Source organism: Mauremys reevesii, linkage group 1, assembly GCF_016161935.1.
Source record: "Mauremys reevesii isolate NIE-2019 linkage group 1, ASM1616193v1, whole genome shotgun sequence".
Taxonomy (NCBI): domain Eukaryota; kingdom Metazoa; phylum Chordata; order Testudines; family Geoemydidae; genus Mauremys; species Mauremys reevesii.
The window spans coordinates 158,264,830-158,284,084 of NC_052623.1; the positions used below are offsets into that span (position 1 = coordinate 158,264,830).

General features: G+C 38.0%; 1 protein-coding gene across 10 annotated transcripts in view; it reads left to right on the plus strand.

The window, feature by feature from the left end:
• The window catches only part of KDM6A (lysine demethylase 6A), a 288,340-nt gene that overhangs the window by 237,225 nt on the left and 31,860 nt on the right, over positions 1 to 19,255 (plus strand). For all 10 annotated transcript variants that reach the window (XR_005598273.1, XM_039538040.1, XM_039538068.1 and 7 more), the window contains 2 exons: positions 17,215 to 17,344; positions 18,779 to 18,884. Coding sequence is in view for 9 of the 10 variants with exons in the window: in XM_039538040.1 (XP_039393974.1) it covers positions 17,215 to 17,344; positions 18,779 to 18,884 (236 nt within the window). In the remaining variant the exon portion in view is untranslated. The remainder of the gene's footprint in view (positions 1 to 17,214; positions 17,345 to 18,778; positions 18,885 to 19,255) is intronic.

Below are 19,255 nucleotides of genomic sequence, written 5' to 3' on the forward strand. Positions count from 1 at the left end.
TGCAAGTGATTCTCAAAGGTACAGTATTCAATTTTGGCTTCAGTCAATAAGGCTGACCATTATTTATTGAAAAGGTAGTGAATTCAAATAAAATGTGAGACAATAATAGGAGACTTGACAATAGAATAATACTCTCATCATCCCAAATAATGGTGGTAGCATATCAGTGTCTTTTCTGTGCCTTTGTTACCACCATGACTGAGACTCTTCTTGATAGGCAACCAATGTCTTCTCCTACTCAGCTAAACCACACTCCCTCACTTGTTTCCCTGTTCCTGCCTTGCTGCAGGATAGAGTAGCAGAAGAAAACTTTTTGGCTTTCCATTGAAATTTTGGTAAGCTATTTTTAGCCAATATTTCTAGCAAATATTTCTAACCATGTCCCTGTTAAATGAGCAGCAGTGATGGGAAATTACCTCTCCCTAAGGAATAAGAGTCTGCAAGTGCATCTGTGGCATTGGCGTAATTTTGGTCCACTTTTATGGGGTTTTTTCTGTTGCTCCTGTGCAGGATTTTGGTGGGTAGTTATGAATGTGGCTGAGACTTAAAATACTTAGCTGGAATTCTGTTATTTCCATCTCATCTACTTACTTTCATAGAAACTAAAAGAAAAAAATCCTGCCAATCTCCTTGTTAGTTAAAATAATACTTGATGCTTATTAGGAAATCCAGGATGTGAAAAAGATAGTCGCCAAGTCTATGAGTAAGTGTTTTAAGTTATCCAGAAAAATCAGGGATGTTTGGTTAACTGTTTCCTCAGGTTGATCCCTTTGTGGAATTGTGCACTAAGTCCTCCTTGTTCTGTAGCAATGCCATCTCCACATCACCCAGCTTCCCCATAGGTGCCCTGCAGCAGCATCCACAGTGCCAGCAGCATTTTCAAACTCTCTTCTGTACCTGCACCATTAGAACCTGCATTCTTTCAAATTGTCCATAATACTGTACATCCTAGGACTGTGGTCACCATTAGTGATCCATATTTCACTGCATTCCAATCTTCCTGATTCTTAACTTCTCTCTCCACTTTATCTGTCCCTCTTCAGTTTTCTGCCTTCTCCATATTCCCCTTCTTTCACATACCACCCTCACATCCTTGATGCCAGGCCCAAAATAAAGATATGTTTAAAATTAATTGGCGTTTTAAAAAAAAAAGTGTACTTACTACATAAATTCTAAGACATGCATGTTACATGCCTAAATAACTGCAAAACTTTTTTATACTCCTTGTGCTCCCTGAGCTTTCGTCTCCACCTACTCTCCACCACGCTCTTTCTTATTTCATCTTGTGTTTAGAATAAAATTTGAGAGGTAAGAAAAGTCTGTTTATTTGTGAGGTTCATTGCATGCGGTGTGGCCCTAATGATCACGGTTTAGGTTTTTTTCCAAATAATGTTCTAAAGTCCTGTCTTATCTCTGTTGAATTTGACATATGATTCCCATATGCTTTTGTCAGTCTTGATATGCATAGGATTCTTAAGACCTACTTACTTAGAACAGCTGAATTTAGAAATTCAGGATCCACTTTGTTCTTTTTGAGACTAAGCAGCAAGGGTCTCGGCTTTCTAGATTTGTGTTAGCTAGCTGGATAAAGCTGCATACACCGCTGACTGGGTCGTTTAAAGTCCTGGTGCATGGGAGGGGGCGTGGGCTCCAGGCAGCGCTCACCTCAGGCGGCTCCCAGAAGCAGTGACATGGCTTTCCGGCTTCTAGGCGCAGGGGTGGCCAGGGAGACTCTGCGCAGCCCCCAAGCACTGGCTCCGCAGCTCCCATTGGCCGAGAACTTTATTGCACTTTTGCACTTCCTGGTTTGGGTCAGAAGGGGTAGTGCTGAAATAGCACAGGAGACTCTTTTCATGAGAAATATACAGATTTTGCAATCCACGAAGTTCAGTAAAATACTCAGTTTGGATGCTTATCTAACCTGAAAGTCCTGAGATTCTCCTGTTGCTAGTTTCTGTATGAATCACTTTGATTTGATCAGTAGCCTGCTATTTTTGAAATTACTAGTCATTTTCTAAATAAAATTTGAAGCTCAGATGCATTTTAAGGAATATTTCTATAGTAATGACTGTTGGATTATGCAGCAGGCAACATGGATTTCAGCAGCATGCACTTTTTTATAGGCTGCAATAGTGATTAATATAAAGTATTTGAAGATAATTAAAAGCAAATAGGCATAGTAGAAAATGTGTGTAACATTGTTTTGTAAAGCTTTTGGCCACTGTATAATAGTCGGGGCCTTTTATGAGAGAATTTCACTTGTGATATCAGGGATGCAATTATCATGGCTCCAAAATTACAGCACTTTTTGAGTACAGAATAACTCTTAGAAGAATTTACAAATAAATAATTAGTTTCAGTTAAAATTAATCTAAAAGTCGATCCTTTAGAAAATTTAGCACCCAATATCAGTGGGGGGTTTTGTGCTGAATGATCTGAATAACAGAATGATACATACTCTTCAAGCTTCCCTGATACTTGAAGCCCACTGAAATGTTTTGCATAGGCTACATTCAAAGTTGTGTTTTAAGATTAATGGTCATTTTTTGGCATTATTCTGCTTATGTAAGTTTCTCTTTCAGCAGAGCCTGAATAATGTTCTTTAAAGAATTCCATAAAGAATTGGCTGCCATCTCCTATTGTTCGTAAAGTGATTGGGACCACACATAGTTTTCTTAGCAAAAGATTTCTATAGTCTTCGTTTACCTGATCATCACAGTGCTTCTCTTTGCCTTCTGACAGCTTGGGGACCACCTTCTTCCTTAGAGGCAGCCTGGCAGCAATCCGATTGGGAAAAATAGTAGGCAGTAGCCACTTTGAAAAAGGATATCTTAATTAAGGCAGCCTTTGGTCTCAATTGCCTTTGACAATAATGGGGAATGACAGTCATTTTCAGAGAGAGCAGTTTTGTTAATTTCTCAGAGTATTTAATTCTTCAGCCTCACCTGACAGAACTGTTATGAAAAATATATATATAAAAAAAAAAGAGGAAATATTCTACCTATTAAACTTAGAGCTTCTCAACAATGAGGGCAGGAAGGAGAGGTAAACTAGGGGATGGAGTTTGTGCATGAGGTATATGAAGGGTGCAGGACATAAAGGAAAATGAGAACATTTTGTCAGATTTGTGCTGGTCTGTTGTGGTATAAGGCACTGTAAAAAGCTTTTAAGGTTTAATATCTTATATGTTCAAATCATTATAAATATCACATGGTAATATTTTCTTTGGGTTTCTTGTTCATTGAAAATGTATGAAATTTGTAATTTTTAACAGGAAATTACCTGACAAAAATTAAGTTAAAATAGAGATAAGGTTGAGAGTACTATATCAGTAGTTAAGGTTTAGAGTAAAATAACTTAGCGGGACAATGCAACTTTTCAAAAACAAAGCACTACAAACCCTGGAATTTCAAAGTTAAGGTTAAACTTAAAAGATATCCAAACATATTAAGGTATAGAAGTGCACAGTTAGGGCACTCAGGCAACTTTAACTTGTACTGACACCTTAAAGGAAAAAAAAAGAACGTCTTTCATAATCAGTTTAATCTAAGTTGGAGCTACAAACACTAAAATGCTTTAATCATAATCATATTGTATGATGTCATACGGGAGGCAGAGTTAAGATTGTTTTGCTGCCCTAACTTTCCATATCTCCGCATGTTTGGGTTTCTTTTAAGTGTAACCTTTATTCTGAATTTCCTGGATTTATAATGCTTGCTTTTTTAAATAATTAAACCATTCTGTAAGGTATTTCACCCTAAAAGTTTTTGATTGGTAATATGTAATAAATAAACTTTAATCTTTATGGCATTATGACAGCAATGAAACATTTTCATAACCTTCCCCCACTGCACCCTCACAAATAGATTAAACACAAAAAAATCCCTGTATGTTAACTTGATTACTTGAACTACTAGGCCGTTTGCCTGACATGCTGTGACTTGATAATATCAGACAGAATGTAGTGGCCATTGGAAATTGTGTACACTGTTTTAAATATAAATGGTTTCAAATTGAGCTAATGAATCTTAATTCTCCATTCTTTATGAGACGCTGATCTTGTAGTCAGCGAGCATTTCTGTGTCTGTTCCTATGTGGAATCATGAAGTATAGTGGACCCAAACTGTAATAAATCAAGGAGCAAGGGGGTCATATTCATTACTTTTTTTGTTAAGTCTGATAAAATTGAAATATTTAGTGATAGTCAAATAATTGTTGGTGGACAAAGAGTCTGGAAGTGATTGTCTTTATATAAAGGAAGAAATCCTTCAGCAAGGTTTTGCTTTGTAAATTGATACGTGGCAGTGATTGACTATCTTTTTTTCAAATGGTAAATCTTGTTCTAGCTTAAAAAAAAATCAACTAGAATAGTGTATTGCTTCCTTTCCAGTTCAAGCATTTACATCTGTCATCCTTATAAAAGTGAAGGTTTTATGAGTTTGTAGATTGGGACCATCTGTATGTAATTGGTTGTGTAAAGTTTTAAAAGTAACTTCAGTTTCTGACACTAATTTCTGTAATCTTTAACTATAGTATACTTCCAATTATCCGAATAGCATGGAGGACACTGATTTTAATCAGATAATCAAGAGGGCCAGGAGTCATTCAGCAGCAGGGTGGACCTCCCAGGCAGCTGGAGGCTTCTTGTTCTCTTTTTTTTCCTCTCCCTCGCAGTCCTGGCTGTGACTCTCTGCTATGTCCTGCTCATTCACTGCCATGACAGCAGGGCTGCAGAGGGCTCCTTATGCTATCGCAGAGCCAGTGACGTCTGAACTCTGTAGGTGCATGGAGTAGACTCCAGTTCTGGTAGGGCAGAGCAGACACCCTGGGCTGCAGGACCTGCATCTTGTGACTGATCCCTGCAAGCACCAGCCCTGCAGCAACTCAGGAACCCTCTGCACCTCCTCTGTCACAGCCCCTCTCATTCACTTTCATGATAGTGGGGCTACAGAGGGCTCCCTACCCTGCTGTAGGAGCCATTCAGCTGCAGAGTGCCCTCCCTTACAGCCAGGGCTCATCATCATTGTTCTCTTTGTAGTCCTGTCTGGTGGTCTTTGCTCTATTATTCAAACCTCTGCCTTAACTAAATCCCGTCCTCCAGCACAAGATACATGCCCTCTACAACATGTATCTTGTGTTTGGGGGCAAGGAAGGGGTTTGGATAATAGGGTTTTGGATAAACAGGACTATGCTTTATTGCAGTGTTGCAGAATTGGTAGTATGTATGGATTTCCTTTCTTTACTGTCATGAGGTTTAATTGTCCTTTTTCTGTACCTTCAAAATCTGCCTCTCAAAATCATACATGATTTTATTAGGAAGCTAATGAGAATTTTATAAACTCTCTAGTCGAATGTTTGATAAACTATAACTATTTCAGTAAAATGCCCATCACACCCAGTGGTCCCTTTTTTAAAATGAAAGAATAACTCATGAAGTATGTATGCAGTAGCAAAATGACTAGCATATATACTGCATTCATTTTGTAATAGCTTTTCATATGTGTTACTCCTATGTTTTGTTCTCCCTGCCAAAAGAGAGATTCCAAATTATATTTTATTTCTAATAGCTGGGAATAATGATTCAGGGTAGTTTTTGATCTTCATTCTAATTTTAAACCTGTGGCTGCATTGTAATGTGGTCATTTCAAAATTTCAGTAATATATAATAAATGTGAAAAACCACAGAACATTGAAATGTCAGTAATGTAAGTGTTGCAAATTTAAGAAACTGAAGATTTTAGTTTAGTGGACTAATGTGATGCTAGGGCTGATGTTTAAACACACACAACACCCCCTATATCCTCTGCAAACTTTGCAACTCAAAGGTGTCCTCATTTTCTTCTCCCATGACTTGATATTGTCTCTACTCATTTTCCAGCTATTGGGACTCCCACAAATCTTAAGATCAACCTTGACTGTTATATGCTTTGCTGAGTTAAGGGGACTATAATAGAAAGTCTCTCTATATTTTCTTAAGGTACAATCGAAAAAGTCTCTTAGCCCACTTTGCATGTTAGTGTCTACTTTAAGAGAACATTCAAATAAGCTGTGTGTTTGGAAGATGCTGGAGAGTTGAATGTCTATTCTGGCCAATTTTAAAGTCCCGGCTTATAGTGATACTGAGAGAACAAAAAAAAGAAAAATAACCTAAAATTCAAAAGAAAGCACATAAAACATTTCAACTGTCCCCAGAATCACCAGCTTATTGGAAAAGCAGTCCCTTAAAAATTGCTGTTCCACCTTTCTCTCCTGTGGTCATCAGGTCTTATCCTCCCCTTTGCTCCCCAAGTTTCTTCCTGTGTTTCCTGTAGTCCTTCTCCCATACATGCAGATATGGTTTCTGTCTCCAAGGGATTCACCTAATACTTTGCCCAAACAGTTTTCAGGCAGTAAGCAGTGGGCTACCTGCTCAGCACTCCTGTACCTCAGCTGTATTAGCTTAGCGAGGCAATGGAGATGAAAGCTGCCTGGCTGCCTTTGAGAGAGAGAGAAGCAGCTACAGAAGGTGGGAAAGAGTGTAGCTTGGAGGTCAATAAGTGCTGCCAACAGTCCCTGAATAGTGGTGGGAACTAGTTTTAGTTGGGTCAAAGATTAAAAACCTGAGTCTGTTCTGGCCAGTTGTGTGTGTTGGCAGGTATATACATACTTTGCACTTTTAAGAAAAAAGGTGTCTCAAAGCTGTGGGATCCTCCTGCAAGATGAGAGCCATGATATTAAAATATCCTGAAAAATGGAAACTAAAACTATTGCAGAAATTTGCTCATTTGTGAAAGATGATGAGACGTTCTTTCCTCAGCCCCTCAACTTCCCAGTGTGTGCCCATCCTGCTTAACTCATATTTTACAGAAATAATGAATAATCCAGAATTTTGCTTCCCTACTATACTTTTTCAACTCTTCAGTCAATAACTAAAAGAATTTAGACAGAAAATTCTAACACCTCCTAGTTACATTAATATTCGTCTAGGCCTATTATGTTTAAAGTTTGAAGGAAGTTGTGCACCAGTGGGATTTGGAGCCGAGCCATGTTGAGAGACATCTAGATACCCTTCACATGCATACGCTTTTAGGAAGGCAGTACACTAGAATGCTGTCTACAGGACTCTCAAGAGTCCAAATCTTTTCTGTTAGCCTGGGCTACTTAGGGAGCTCCAAATTCATAACCTCTCTCTCCAGCTGCTGGGAGGGTGGGAAGAATGTGCTCCAACAACCATCCCCACCCCTTTTATAATTTGTGCTTTCTTTCCTCTAGATCACACCCTTACTGCTAATAATACTTTTCCCAAGCAGCAAACTGAAAGACCACTGTTTCCCCCGATCTAAGCACCAAGAATGCCAGGGGAAAGGGACACAGGCCACCTCACAGGCAAACTGAGCTTTGCTGGCACCAACTTGCCAGCCTTGTGGAAACGCCAGCCTTGTGAGAAATGTGGTCCAGCCCATGTGATGCAGAACCTTCCCACCTGCACACCATTGTAGCAGGACAATATTTTTAGTGAGAAAGTTGGAAAAAAATTAAATATTCTGCTAACATATAAGATCATGTATCCTGAAACATTTTTTAAGGAAGTCCATAATCCAGTACAGTAGGTGCTGCTTGTCTGATTGAAAACGTTAAGTCCTCCCCTGATAGTATGTGAATAGATGTTGTTGCTCCCACTAACAAATAGCCTACTTCTGATGGATACTGTGAATTTAAGTATAGTTTGATGTACTTATTTTATCCATTGTGAGCAGTAGTGGCAATGAACCAAAGCAGGCATAAGTGTGGTGGTTCTTCGAGTGCTTGTTCACATCAATTCCAGTCAGGTAGGCACATGCCGCATGCATTATTGTCGGCAAGTTTTCCCTTAGCAGCACCCGTTGGGTCGGCCTTGGAGCCCCCTGGAGTGGCGCCTTTATGGCGCTCAGTATATGACCCTGCCGACCTCCACTCCCCCCCCCCTTCAGTTCCTTCTTACTTCCATTGGCAGTCGATGGAACAGTGTTCGCTTGCCTCGTAAGTGCGTCCTTTAGCTTGTTCTTTAGGTTTAGCTTAGGTTTCAGTTCTTAGTTTAGAGTTCCATTTTTGGTTAGGGACTGGGATTCCACACTGTCCCTTTCCTTGCCTCAGGTCTGGGGCATGCCTCGGGACCAAGAATTTAAACCATGTGGGACCTGCAATAAAGCCATGCCAATGGGCGACCCCCACAACGCATGCCTGAAGTGTCTGGAGGAAGAGCACCAAACAAACAGGTGCAAAATCTGCAGGTCCTTTCGACCAAGGACGAAAAAAATATAGCAATAATTGCAATTGGAAGGCATCCTTGCAGATGCATCCTCCATTAGACAGCCCATTTACAATTAAAATGTTTTTAATCAGAAAAATAATAGGAAACATTGATGTATAAATTGCACAAAATAAACCATAAGAGAAATACTGAACTGAAAAATAAATACTAACATAATCATCAGTTCATATCTAAAGACAGGCAGTTGTTCTGGAGTAAACTTTGGGGATATCAAATGTACATATTAATATGTTCCCCAGTATTTCTCTGTTCCCTATTGAAGATACCCAAGTTTTTGTTAAGGTCCTTCTGCCGCACGGCTCTGTTTCATTTGTTTGATCCTGTAATATTGCTCAAGTGTATTACATCAATCTGTAATGGACATAATTGATGTCCCAAATACAGGACTGACTTAATTATAGAAAACCGGGTGTCGGGAGCCAACCATAAAACACAGGAATCAGGTTATTGGAATGGGGGGTGGGGAATTGTTAATTTTGATTTGTTAATGTAATTTGGAAGATTTCTTCAACATTGAATCCCTTTTAACCCCAAATAATGCTCTCATCAGTCTTATGGTACCCATTTATATATTTTCCCATGTTTAAAGTGTAGAAGAAATACATGGAAAAATAATGTAATATTTTGTGTTAGGGGAAAAAATACTATTCAAACAGGTGTTCCATCCTATAATTTTGCTTAGTTCTCAGTGAATCCTGGAGCCTTTCAATATCTTTAATGCTTTAATTTAATTTTTATCAGGAGCGGGCACTCTCACCATAGTCTTTATTTCAAATGGAGTGTTCAGAATACTTTTGGAGAAAATGTTGAGGGTTTTTTGCTACCAATAGAAGCCTTCATCCCAGATTCAAGTAATTATTACTTTTTCCCCTGTGATGCTTCATATCCTTTCTGGGAATATTTGGTTCTCTTTACCCTTCTGTTTCCATGTTGGAATTTCTTTGGATTGGGGAGCTTTGGAGGTTAGGGGATAGTTGAACACAATTTTCTACCTTTTTATATGTCGTTTACCAATTCTCCCCTTACTCCTATTCTGTCCTGGCCTCTCTTAGTACATACTAACCTGCTGGGGTACTGAAGATTTACTAATGTTTGTGAAGTACTTGGATAGTCTTTAGAGGTCTGCTGTAGAAATACAGAATAGTCTTCTCTTAGATGTTTATAGCTTTAAAAAAAGATAGAGAAGCAATTTCTCAACACCTGTAAATGGCTGCTTTCTGGATCATGTAGTTCTAGAACACACGAGAAACAAGTTATTCTCATCTTGGAACTAAGTAATGCACAGGTGTTGGTTAAAGAAGTAAGTATAGTTGACCTACTAAATAATAGTGAGGCATAATATAATTAAATTCAGCATCTCAAATGAGGGATTATATCAGAAATCCACACAATACCACTAACCTGTAGAAAAAGGGCCTTGTTTAGTTTATTTAAAAATAAACTGAAATAAAATGAGGAAATTAAAGTCCAGCATGGGAGGCTACAATAAGACAGGAATATAAATAGAGAGTATCCCTAAAACAAGAAAAGAAAAAAATGCAAAGGCAAAAAACGGTTTCAATGTTGAAAGCTCAAAGTTTTACTTGTCAAAAAAGTAGCCTTAAAAAAAAAATCCAACACAAGTTGACAGTAGAAAGAAGCATACATTTTAGATGATAAAATAGAAGATAGGAATTTGAAGACCAAATAGTCAAGTATATTAAAGCAAGTAAGAATTTTAAGTGAATCTGCTTTTTTTAAAATGCTGGTGGTTGATACTGAGAATTACAAATGAAGTCCAGTGAGTCGTACGTAGCACCAAGGAAAGTGTTTGAAACAGTAAATAAAGATAGTTATAAAACACCTAGATTACCCTGTTCTGAAAAAGAAAACTGACTAATCAATAAGCTAAAATTCTTAGGGCACTTCAGCAAAGCATAAAGTAGTACTCGTTGATATTCATTTGGACTTTCCAAAGCCTTTAACAAAGTCCATCACAAAAGGCTATTAAGGAAACTAATTAGCTGGGGTGAGAGGTAAAATTCTGTCATGAATTAGAAACTGGCTATGAGACAGAAAATATAGTAGGAATAAATGGTTTATTCAAGGTGACAAAAGGCTAAAGATGGAGGAAGAGGAAGAAAAAATTATGCACTTTTTGTTTTGTTTTTATGATGTAGAAAATCTAAGAGGACTGTTACCAAAAAGATTTTTTTCTTCTTTTTTATTAGTTAGAAATTCTGGTCTTGTCTGCTGTGAATGACTGTTGAATTAGTAAAATGGTAGCACGAGAGCTGTGTGTGAAGTTTGAGCGTTTAATTTTTAGGCAACTGAACTATTAGTTTTTGTTAACTTCTGTTTGAGTGTTGAATTGACATATGGGAGAAAGAATGCCTTTGTTAAAGATTCATCTTTATCCCTCCTTCAGTTAAACATGGAAACAACATTTGCATCCTCTGAAACCCGCACAAATTCATCCACGCAACCAGATTTAACATTGCTGATATTTCAGTGGGGGTTTTTTGTTTTTGTTATTTTTAAAAAGGAACAAGGACATTTTATTTCTTTCTGGAAAAATCTTATAGGTCTTAATATACAGAAGTATATGTGTGCGTGCACACACATACAATAAATAGGAAGACTGGCATGTGTTAAATATATTTAATAATTATTTTTAAAAGGAGGTGAATGCAGATTGGCAATATTTGCAGATGAGTTATTTAGAATATTAAAAAAAAATCTTTGAAGAATTACAGAGGGACCTAACAAAGCAGAATTATTGGACAACTTAATGGTAGCTGAAATTTAGTGTAGACAAATTAAGGTAATGTACATTGGAAGGATTAATCTGAACTCATACAAATTTGAGTTCAAACTTAAATCTCACCATTTAGCAGACATACTCAGGGTCACTGCAGAAGGCTGAACATAAGAATACCCATACTGGGTCAGATCAATGGTCCATCTAGCCCAATATCTTGTCTTTCAACAGTGGCCAGTGGCAGATGCTTTAGAGGTAATGAACAGGGAAACTATCGAATGATCCATCCCATTGTTCAGTCCCTGTTTCTGGCAGGCATAAGTTTAGGGACACCTGGAGCATGGGGTTGCCACCCTGGCCATCTTGGCTAATAGACATTTTGATGGACCTATCTTCTATGAGCGTATCTAATTCTTTTTTTAACCCAGTTATGCTTTGGGCTTCATAACAGCTGCTGCCAATGAGTTCCCCAGGTTGACTGTTTTTTGTGTGAAAAAGTACTTCCTTTTGTTTGTTAAACCTGCTGCCTGTTTATTTCATAGGGTGACCAGTGGTTCTTGTGTTATGTGAAGAGATAAATAACATGTCCCTATTCACTTTCTTCATACCATTCATAATTTTATAGACTATCATAATTCCCCTTAGTCATCTCTTGTCTAAGTAGAGCAATCTATCTTTTTAGTCTATCCTCATATGGAAGCTGTTTCATACCCCTAATCCTGTTTTTTACCCTTCTCTGTACCTTTTCCAATTTGAATATATGGTGAGGTGACCAGAACTGCACTCAGTATTCAAGATGTTGGCATACCATGAATTTATATAGTGGCATTATGATATTTTCTGTGTTATCGGCCCCTTTCTTAATTGTTTCTAACGTTCCATTCACTGTTTTGACTGCTGCTGCTCATTAAGCAGACATTTTCAGAGAACTATCCATGATGACTCCAAGATCTTTTTTGAGTGGTAACAGCTAATTTAGACCCATTATTTTGTACGTATAGTTTCACTTATCAACACTGAATTTCATCAGCCATTTTGTTGCCCAGTCATCCAGTTTTGTGAGACCTTTTATAACTCTTCACTGTCAGCTTCGGACTTAATTATGAAAGAAAATATCCACTTCTAGCGCAGAGAGGTCAGAAAAACCAAAACCCAAACAAAAAAAGGAAGACGTTACTTCTTTCTGTCCCTTTAAGGGAAGCTAGAGACCTAGTCCCTATTTTGGCCATGACAAGGAAAATCTGGTAAGCTTGACAATAATGCATGCTAAGGAAGAGACTGGGATGATTTATTTATTTATTTATTTTATTATTTTAAATTCTCTTCTGCTGAGTGTGGAAAGAGACCAAGGAAGAGGCAAGTGGCAGACGTGTTGAGGGTCTTTCTATGGTAAGAAAGAGAGGGCAGAGCCTAGAGAGTGCAGCTGCCTTTGGTGGGACTTCCATTAATAATGAGATTGTTAGGGAATGTGTCAGGGTATGCTCTACTCACTGCTGCGTGGCGCCTTCTTCTGGCAATTTAGCTTTACCTGGCTCAGTGCCTCCTTTTTTTCCTCTGCCTTTTGCAGTTCTCGTTCACGGAGTTGCAGCATGACTGCTTTGTGATTCAGTCCTCTGGCCAGGTCCCACTGTGATTCCCCATCGAGTGGAGTCTTTCAAAGTCCTTTTTCACCAGCATTGTCAGGCCATCCTCAGGCCCCCTGCCCTGATTATGTCACTCCATCAATCTTCCTATTCACTGCCCCTAGCAATAACACTCTACAGCGAATGGTAAGGGAACCCAGGCCTACCTTCTATTCTGAGTTCCAGTCTAGGGTCCTACAGCAATCAAGTAAGGCCTGCAGCAATATCTACCTTACTGCTTTCACACCTGGACTACTTTCTACCATGCTTCTCATTCTCCACCCTTCCTAGTCAGACCACTATCTCTTAGACCTACTAGGTAAACCCTTCCTCCTACTATAAAATCCCTTTCCTAAGAGGTTCCTATCACCCCTTCCTTTCCCCTTGCCTCAGAGAGCGAGACTGCAGGTTTCCGCCCTGCTTGCACTGTTGCCAGCCACCTGGCTTTATAGAAGCCCTGCCTGTTCCCTCACGGGTGAGCTTCCTTCTAACTAGCACTCTCTACACAGCCTAAATCACCCCCATTTGCTGCTTAATTGGCTGATTGGGCCTGTCTGGCCTAATTCAACTCTCTCAAGTTTGGTGTGGGAAACCCACCCCATCACAGAAGGATATAAGAGGGGCTGTGCCAGAGAAGACCAGAAAGGGGCCAGAGAGAAGGTTGGCAGACAAGCAAATATAGGAATTAGCTTTAGGAGGAGGAGTGAAACAGAGGAGTTGAGGCTGGAGTGGACAGTTACTTCATTGGTTGGAGCCTGTGGTAGATAGAGGGCATGAGTTCCTCTGCCTCAGTAGTGCCATCTGCAGGTGATGTATTCTGTAAGAGAGGGTGGGACTCTGCCAACTAAAGAATAAAGGGTCCCTGCAGTCAAGGAGTGAAAGACTAATTTGGTAATCTTGCACCCAGAGGAAAAGTTCAGACAGACCCTAAGGGGGACAGCTGTGGCATAGCGAGAGAGACTAGGTGAAGGTTTTGTGTTTGGACTTTCCTTTCATGTGCACTTTGTGTAACCTGGAAGGGGGAAAGTTTTTGGTTTGGCTTGAGAGCTGAACAACCCAATCACTGAGAACGTAGACTATCAACCAGCAGGGAAACCTGAGGCATGGCAAGACATACGGGACACCACTACAGAGGTGTAAAGAATGGGATAGAAAATGTTACGATATCATTGCATAGTGGTGATATGCCCTGGGCTAAAGGTTCAGTTTGGCTTTCAAAGAAGTATAGCAAAGCTAGGAGTCCAGAGATGAGCAAAAATAAAAAAATAGAGGTATGAAAAGTTTCATCTGAGGAGAGATTGAAAAGAGACCTGTTACATTTAGACAGGGGAATAAGTGGCAACATGATAAAGGTATGTGAAATAATAAATAACTCAGGTAACATAAGAACAAGGTGATACCTAGTGAGATTGAAAGACGCATTTAAAACTGATTTAAAAAAATTAAATGCTACTTTTACACAATGTATAAATAACCTGTGAATCTCTCAGCCGTATGTTAGTGAGGTCAAGAGCTTAATAGGATTTTTTAAAGGATTAGAAATGTATTTGCATAATGGCAACATCCACAATTATAAGGTTTTTTTATTAAGGGATATAATGTCTCAGGAAATATCTATGGGGAAGAAAATTCCCTTAGGAACAGGTTGTTGAATAGTTGTCTGAGATTTACTGCACTTTCCTCTGAAACATATGGCATGGACCACTGTTAGGCACAGAATACTAAACATGATGAACAGTTTGTCCATTCCCTGATTTCTTTGTTCCCATAGAAATTTCTAATGGTTGTTCTCTGCCCAAACAAATGAGTAATTTTCTATTTTGTAAGGTTTGAAGAAAATCTGTTAATCTATTTTTAAATATCCAAATGTGAAGAAGGTATTTTCATAATTTAGGGGGGGAAATCACATGCTATGAAGTGTTCGTATAATTAAAATAATTTATTCAGAACTTGCCATTGACTTAACATACAACAAAGACCAAGTTTATTTCAGGTGTTTGAAGACAGGTGATTAGAAATAACAAAATGTTCCTTCATTTATACTGAACTTTTAATGTCTCTTCAGTTATGCATATGAGTGTATCGAGGCATTGCATGGTGAAATAGAATGTACACCTGTGGGTTTTTTCAGACTGCTCAATTTTAATCTTGACCATTCAAGATCTGTCTTGCTTGCAGGTAGATCAGCGGTTCTCAAACTGGGGGTTGGGACCCCAAAGTGAGTCAGGACCCTGTTTTAATGAGGTTGCCAGGACTGACATTAGACTTGCTGGGGCCCGGGGCCGAAGCCCAAGAGTGGCTTCAGCCTTGGGTGGCAAGGCTCAGGCTACATTTCCCCTACCCAAGGCTGACGCCCTTGGGTTTTGGCTTTGGCTGCCCGCCCAGGGCAGCAGGGCTCAAGTTTCAGGTTTGGCCCCACTCCTGGGGTCGTGTAATAATTTTTGTTGTCAGAAGGGGATCTCAGTGCAATGACGTTTGAGAACCCCTGAAATAGATACATGTGTTTGGTAGCAAGAAAGTGTCCAGTTTAACATGTCACCAGCTCTGAAGGGCACATTGTATGCTTGGGATTGCAGTTCTAAACAAGGCACCAGTCAATTTGTGATCAAAAGATTGTAAATCTTTTAAGTGTGTGGACATCCCACTAACAATAGTCCAACCCACCTTCTGGTTGCATAATCCTACTCACCTCTTGAGTGACAGATGTCCAGTCCAGTTCAATTACCACCCAGCAATAAGTGTAACTTGGGGGGTATATTTCACTGTGCAACCATGAAGTACAACTGCAACATTGTTTGATATTTTAAGCCCTGATTAAGCAATGCATTTAAGCACATGCTTTTCTAATGGATTTAAGCACATGTGGATTTAAGCTGAGTCAGGGCCTTGCGCAGCAGCTATAACAGGCAAAGTGAACATGATACATTAAGGCATTAAAATTGGGACCTCTTTGAGGCAGGGACTGTCTTTTTGTTCTGTGTTTTTATGGCAGTTAGCGCAGTGGGGTACTGGTTCCTGACTGCGCTCCTAGGTGATATCGCTTTACAAATAATAATATGCAATAATACCAACTGCAGAACTATATGTGCTATGGGAAGCAAAATTATAGTAGCCATGGGAGTAATAATTTTGAGTTTCTTCTCATTAGGAGTATAAAATTTCAAACACTGCATTGCATCAGCACAGGGTTGTTTTGTTTTGTTTGGATTTGATTCCACTGTTCTGCAGTCATTCCAATTAATTTCTGAATTTACTACATCAGAAACTGAACTAGTATCAAATTAGTTTAGCAAGTAAAATAAATGCAGTACAATGATTGGTATTCACTAACATTTGATCACATATCCTTAACTCTGATGCAGAGCTACATGTGTAACTTTTCATACATCAGAGTTAGAATACAACATGATGAATTTTGATGATGCCCTTTCTCAGAGTTCTTATCTGTACTCTTGTGTTGAATGATAGTGTGTGACAGAGGGTTATTTGTACTGATCATTTGTTGGGAAAGATTTTGTGACTATTTCTAGTCTGAAAGAGGGCCATGTCAATTAGATATTGAGAATATTTCAGTACCCCAAGTAAGTCCTCTTGGCATCACTCTTCTTTTAAAATAAATCATGTTTTGTACATTTATCCTTGCAGGTTAGATAAGACTAAAGAATTTAAAATGATACTGTGATACATAAGCCCCATATGTTTATATGCATATAAAATGTCATCTTTGTTTGGGGGAAAAGGGTTATTAATTTTGTACTTAAAAGTAACTGTATAGTCCCACTCCTAGACAAAAAAAATGCAGTATATCTTCGTTAATTCTCACTTCACTAATCTTCAAGCACAATAATTTAGTCTTACTGTGCTTCACAAGAAAGATTTAGAAGTTGACTGCTGCAGGGTGACTTTAACAAATTATTCTACAATAGGTGTATGCTAGTATACTGTGAAGTACAAGTATAAAATTAAACTTGTCAAAATAAATGAATAAAGTACATTACAGCATGGTGGTTTTTTAATCGTATGTGTTCTCACTCGGTGATGTGCAAATTTGAAGTTTGTGACTGTAACAGCCTTTTGTGTGAAATTCTGTGAGATTCTGTGTATTACCAATTTAATAATGCTATGTCCTCTATTACCAGATAGACTTGATCTGAAAAGTGTTTTTTGTTCCTCACTGCTATGAATGGATCACCTGGTAGTCCGTGCCAATTAATATGGTTCTATTGTACTTCAAGTTAAAAACTATTTGCTATGTAAATTATAATTTAGATTATTTTCTTTATTTTGAGATTAGTTATTTTTTTAACTAATGGTGGTTTTTTTGTAAATTTGGGGAAAGGGGAATAGTGGGATTAATTTAAAATAGTTTCATCTTACTAAATAATGAGAATCCTTGATTAAGATATATCCTGGAGGTTCCACTTAGCCTGTAATTGTGGTTTACCCTTGTACATCATTAATATTTTCTGTTGTACACAATGTGTAACTAGCACATATTCAGTAAATATACTTGTAATTTTTTTAATCAAATGTTCACACAGACAGCTCTTTTTCCTTTTTAGGAATCTGGGTAAAAATGGCTTATCTAACAGTAGCATTTTATTGGATAAATGTCCACCTCCACGACCACCGCCTCCACCATACCCTCCCTTGCCAAAGGACAAGCTGAATCCACCTACACCTAGTATTTATGTAAGTATCAGCCGACTGGCAGGAATAAATCGGTTAGGGCTTTTTGTAACTATATAGCTAGCTTTTTAATTTAGATAAGTATTGAAACAAGGTATCTTATTCAGAGCTAAGTTTTACCTACAGGGGTGCAACATGTGAAAAGGCAGAATTTTGAACCCAAAGAGAATATTGTGATCTATTTAAAAAGAAAAATATTCTAAGTGATTCAAACTGAGAATTCCAGTGTGATTGCTAAATTGAAATGAAAACACATTAGGAATGCTTTTTAAATTTTTAGTACTTCAAGTAGTGATTTTAAAAGTCAGACCATTCATGAGACAGAACTCTCAGTAATAATTTAAATAGGTTTATAAAATATTTTAAGATGCATTTGCATGGGATTACTCAGATGCTTATATGAGCAGATAACTAAATGGAACTCTCCTGTCAATATCAAAATACAGCAAAGAAAATCAATTAAATTTGCAATAACAATATTATAGCAAAAGGTTAATATAAGGAAGAACCTGAGGTGTGCAAAGCTTTCATGAGAGATTTCCTTACTCATGCCTACTTTCTGGTATGCAGTATATTCCGACTTCAGAATCGAGCAATGTCCCAGATCCTGTGTAAAGCTAAATTCCTTGGTCATGGAGGAGTAACTTATTCTCTTACATCATCTCCATAGTTTCTATCCACACAGTGAAATTGACGTTTGCTCTGGAGACATGACCTATACTGACCCCTAGAGGCAAAATGTTGAAAGATTGGCAACAAGAGCAAAATTAGATGCAACTAACAATGTAGTAATTAAGCATCTTTTTAAAAACTGACTAAAATCAATTGTTCTACTTAATGGTAGAGATAATGTAGATGACATTTCTGTTTTAGGTAGGCAGTTTCCTTTGAACATTATCTAAAGGATTATTTTATAACTTTTGAAAATAGTACAACGACAGTATTATCTCATTATAAAAAAATTTGATAGACCTAGAGATTGTACAGTAGAGGACAAAAATAATTCTGTGAATCTTAGTTATTAAAATGCATATTATAGAAATTAGGTATGTTCTTTGGGGAGGAGCAAGAAATTAAGGAAGGAGCTCTTCTGAGGTAAAAATACTGAAGGTATGCTGTAGAGAATACATGTTACTAGATTTTTGGATCTATTGTCAAATACAGAAATAAACTGCAGCAAAATTGAGCTTAGAAAAGCCTTGCACCAAAGCAGTCTTGATAGAATTTCTACAAGGGAGTAAATTATAATAAGTAACTTAATTTCAAAAGGAGTAAAACCAGTATTTAATGAGAAAATAGTGTGTGATATAACTGCTAATTCACTGGAGTGCGTGAAAATGGATAGCTTTCCTGACCTCCTCCTGTTTTAATATTTGTTATTTTACTAATGAAAAGACTAACTTCTCCTGAGACATAATACTCTTTTGTAATTTGCAGTTGGAAAATAAACGTGATGCTTTCTTTCCACCTTTACATCAATTTTGTACAAATCCAAACAATCCTGTTACTGTAATCCGTGGCCTTGCTGGAGCTCTTAAATTAGGTAAGTTTGTTTTATACAAAAAACAAAGCACAGTGTAGACTTTTCTTTCCTACATACATACATTCCTTTAGAAAGTGTGGGGAAATCTGTGAAGTGTTCACAAAAATCAGTTTTATTTCCTTAATATATTCATGTTTGTATAACAAGGAGTTAGGGTAATATGTAGTCTGCAAACTAAGCAGCGTTTCTGTGGCACTTTAAAAGAACTTAGCATTCCGCGGCTTCCATTGACATTAGTCAAGCAGGTGCCGAACCATCTATTTCAAAGCCTAACATGAGGCTTCTATCTTTGAAGCTCTTGGCCCACATAGTTTTGTGCCTTAGTTTTCCTTCTGTAAAATGGAGGTTAATAATTCACCTGCATTTGGTAA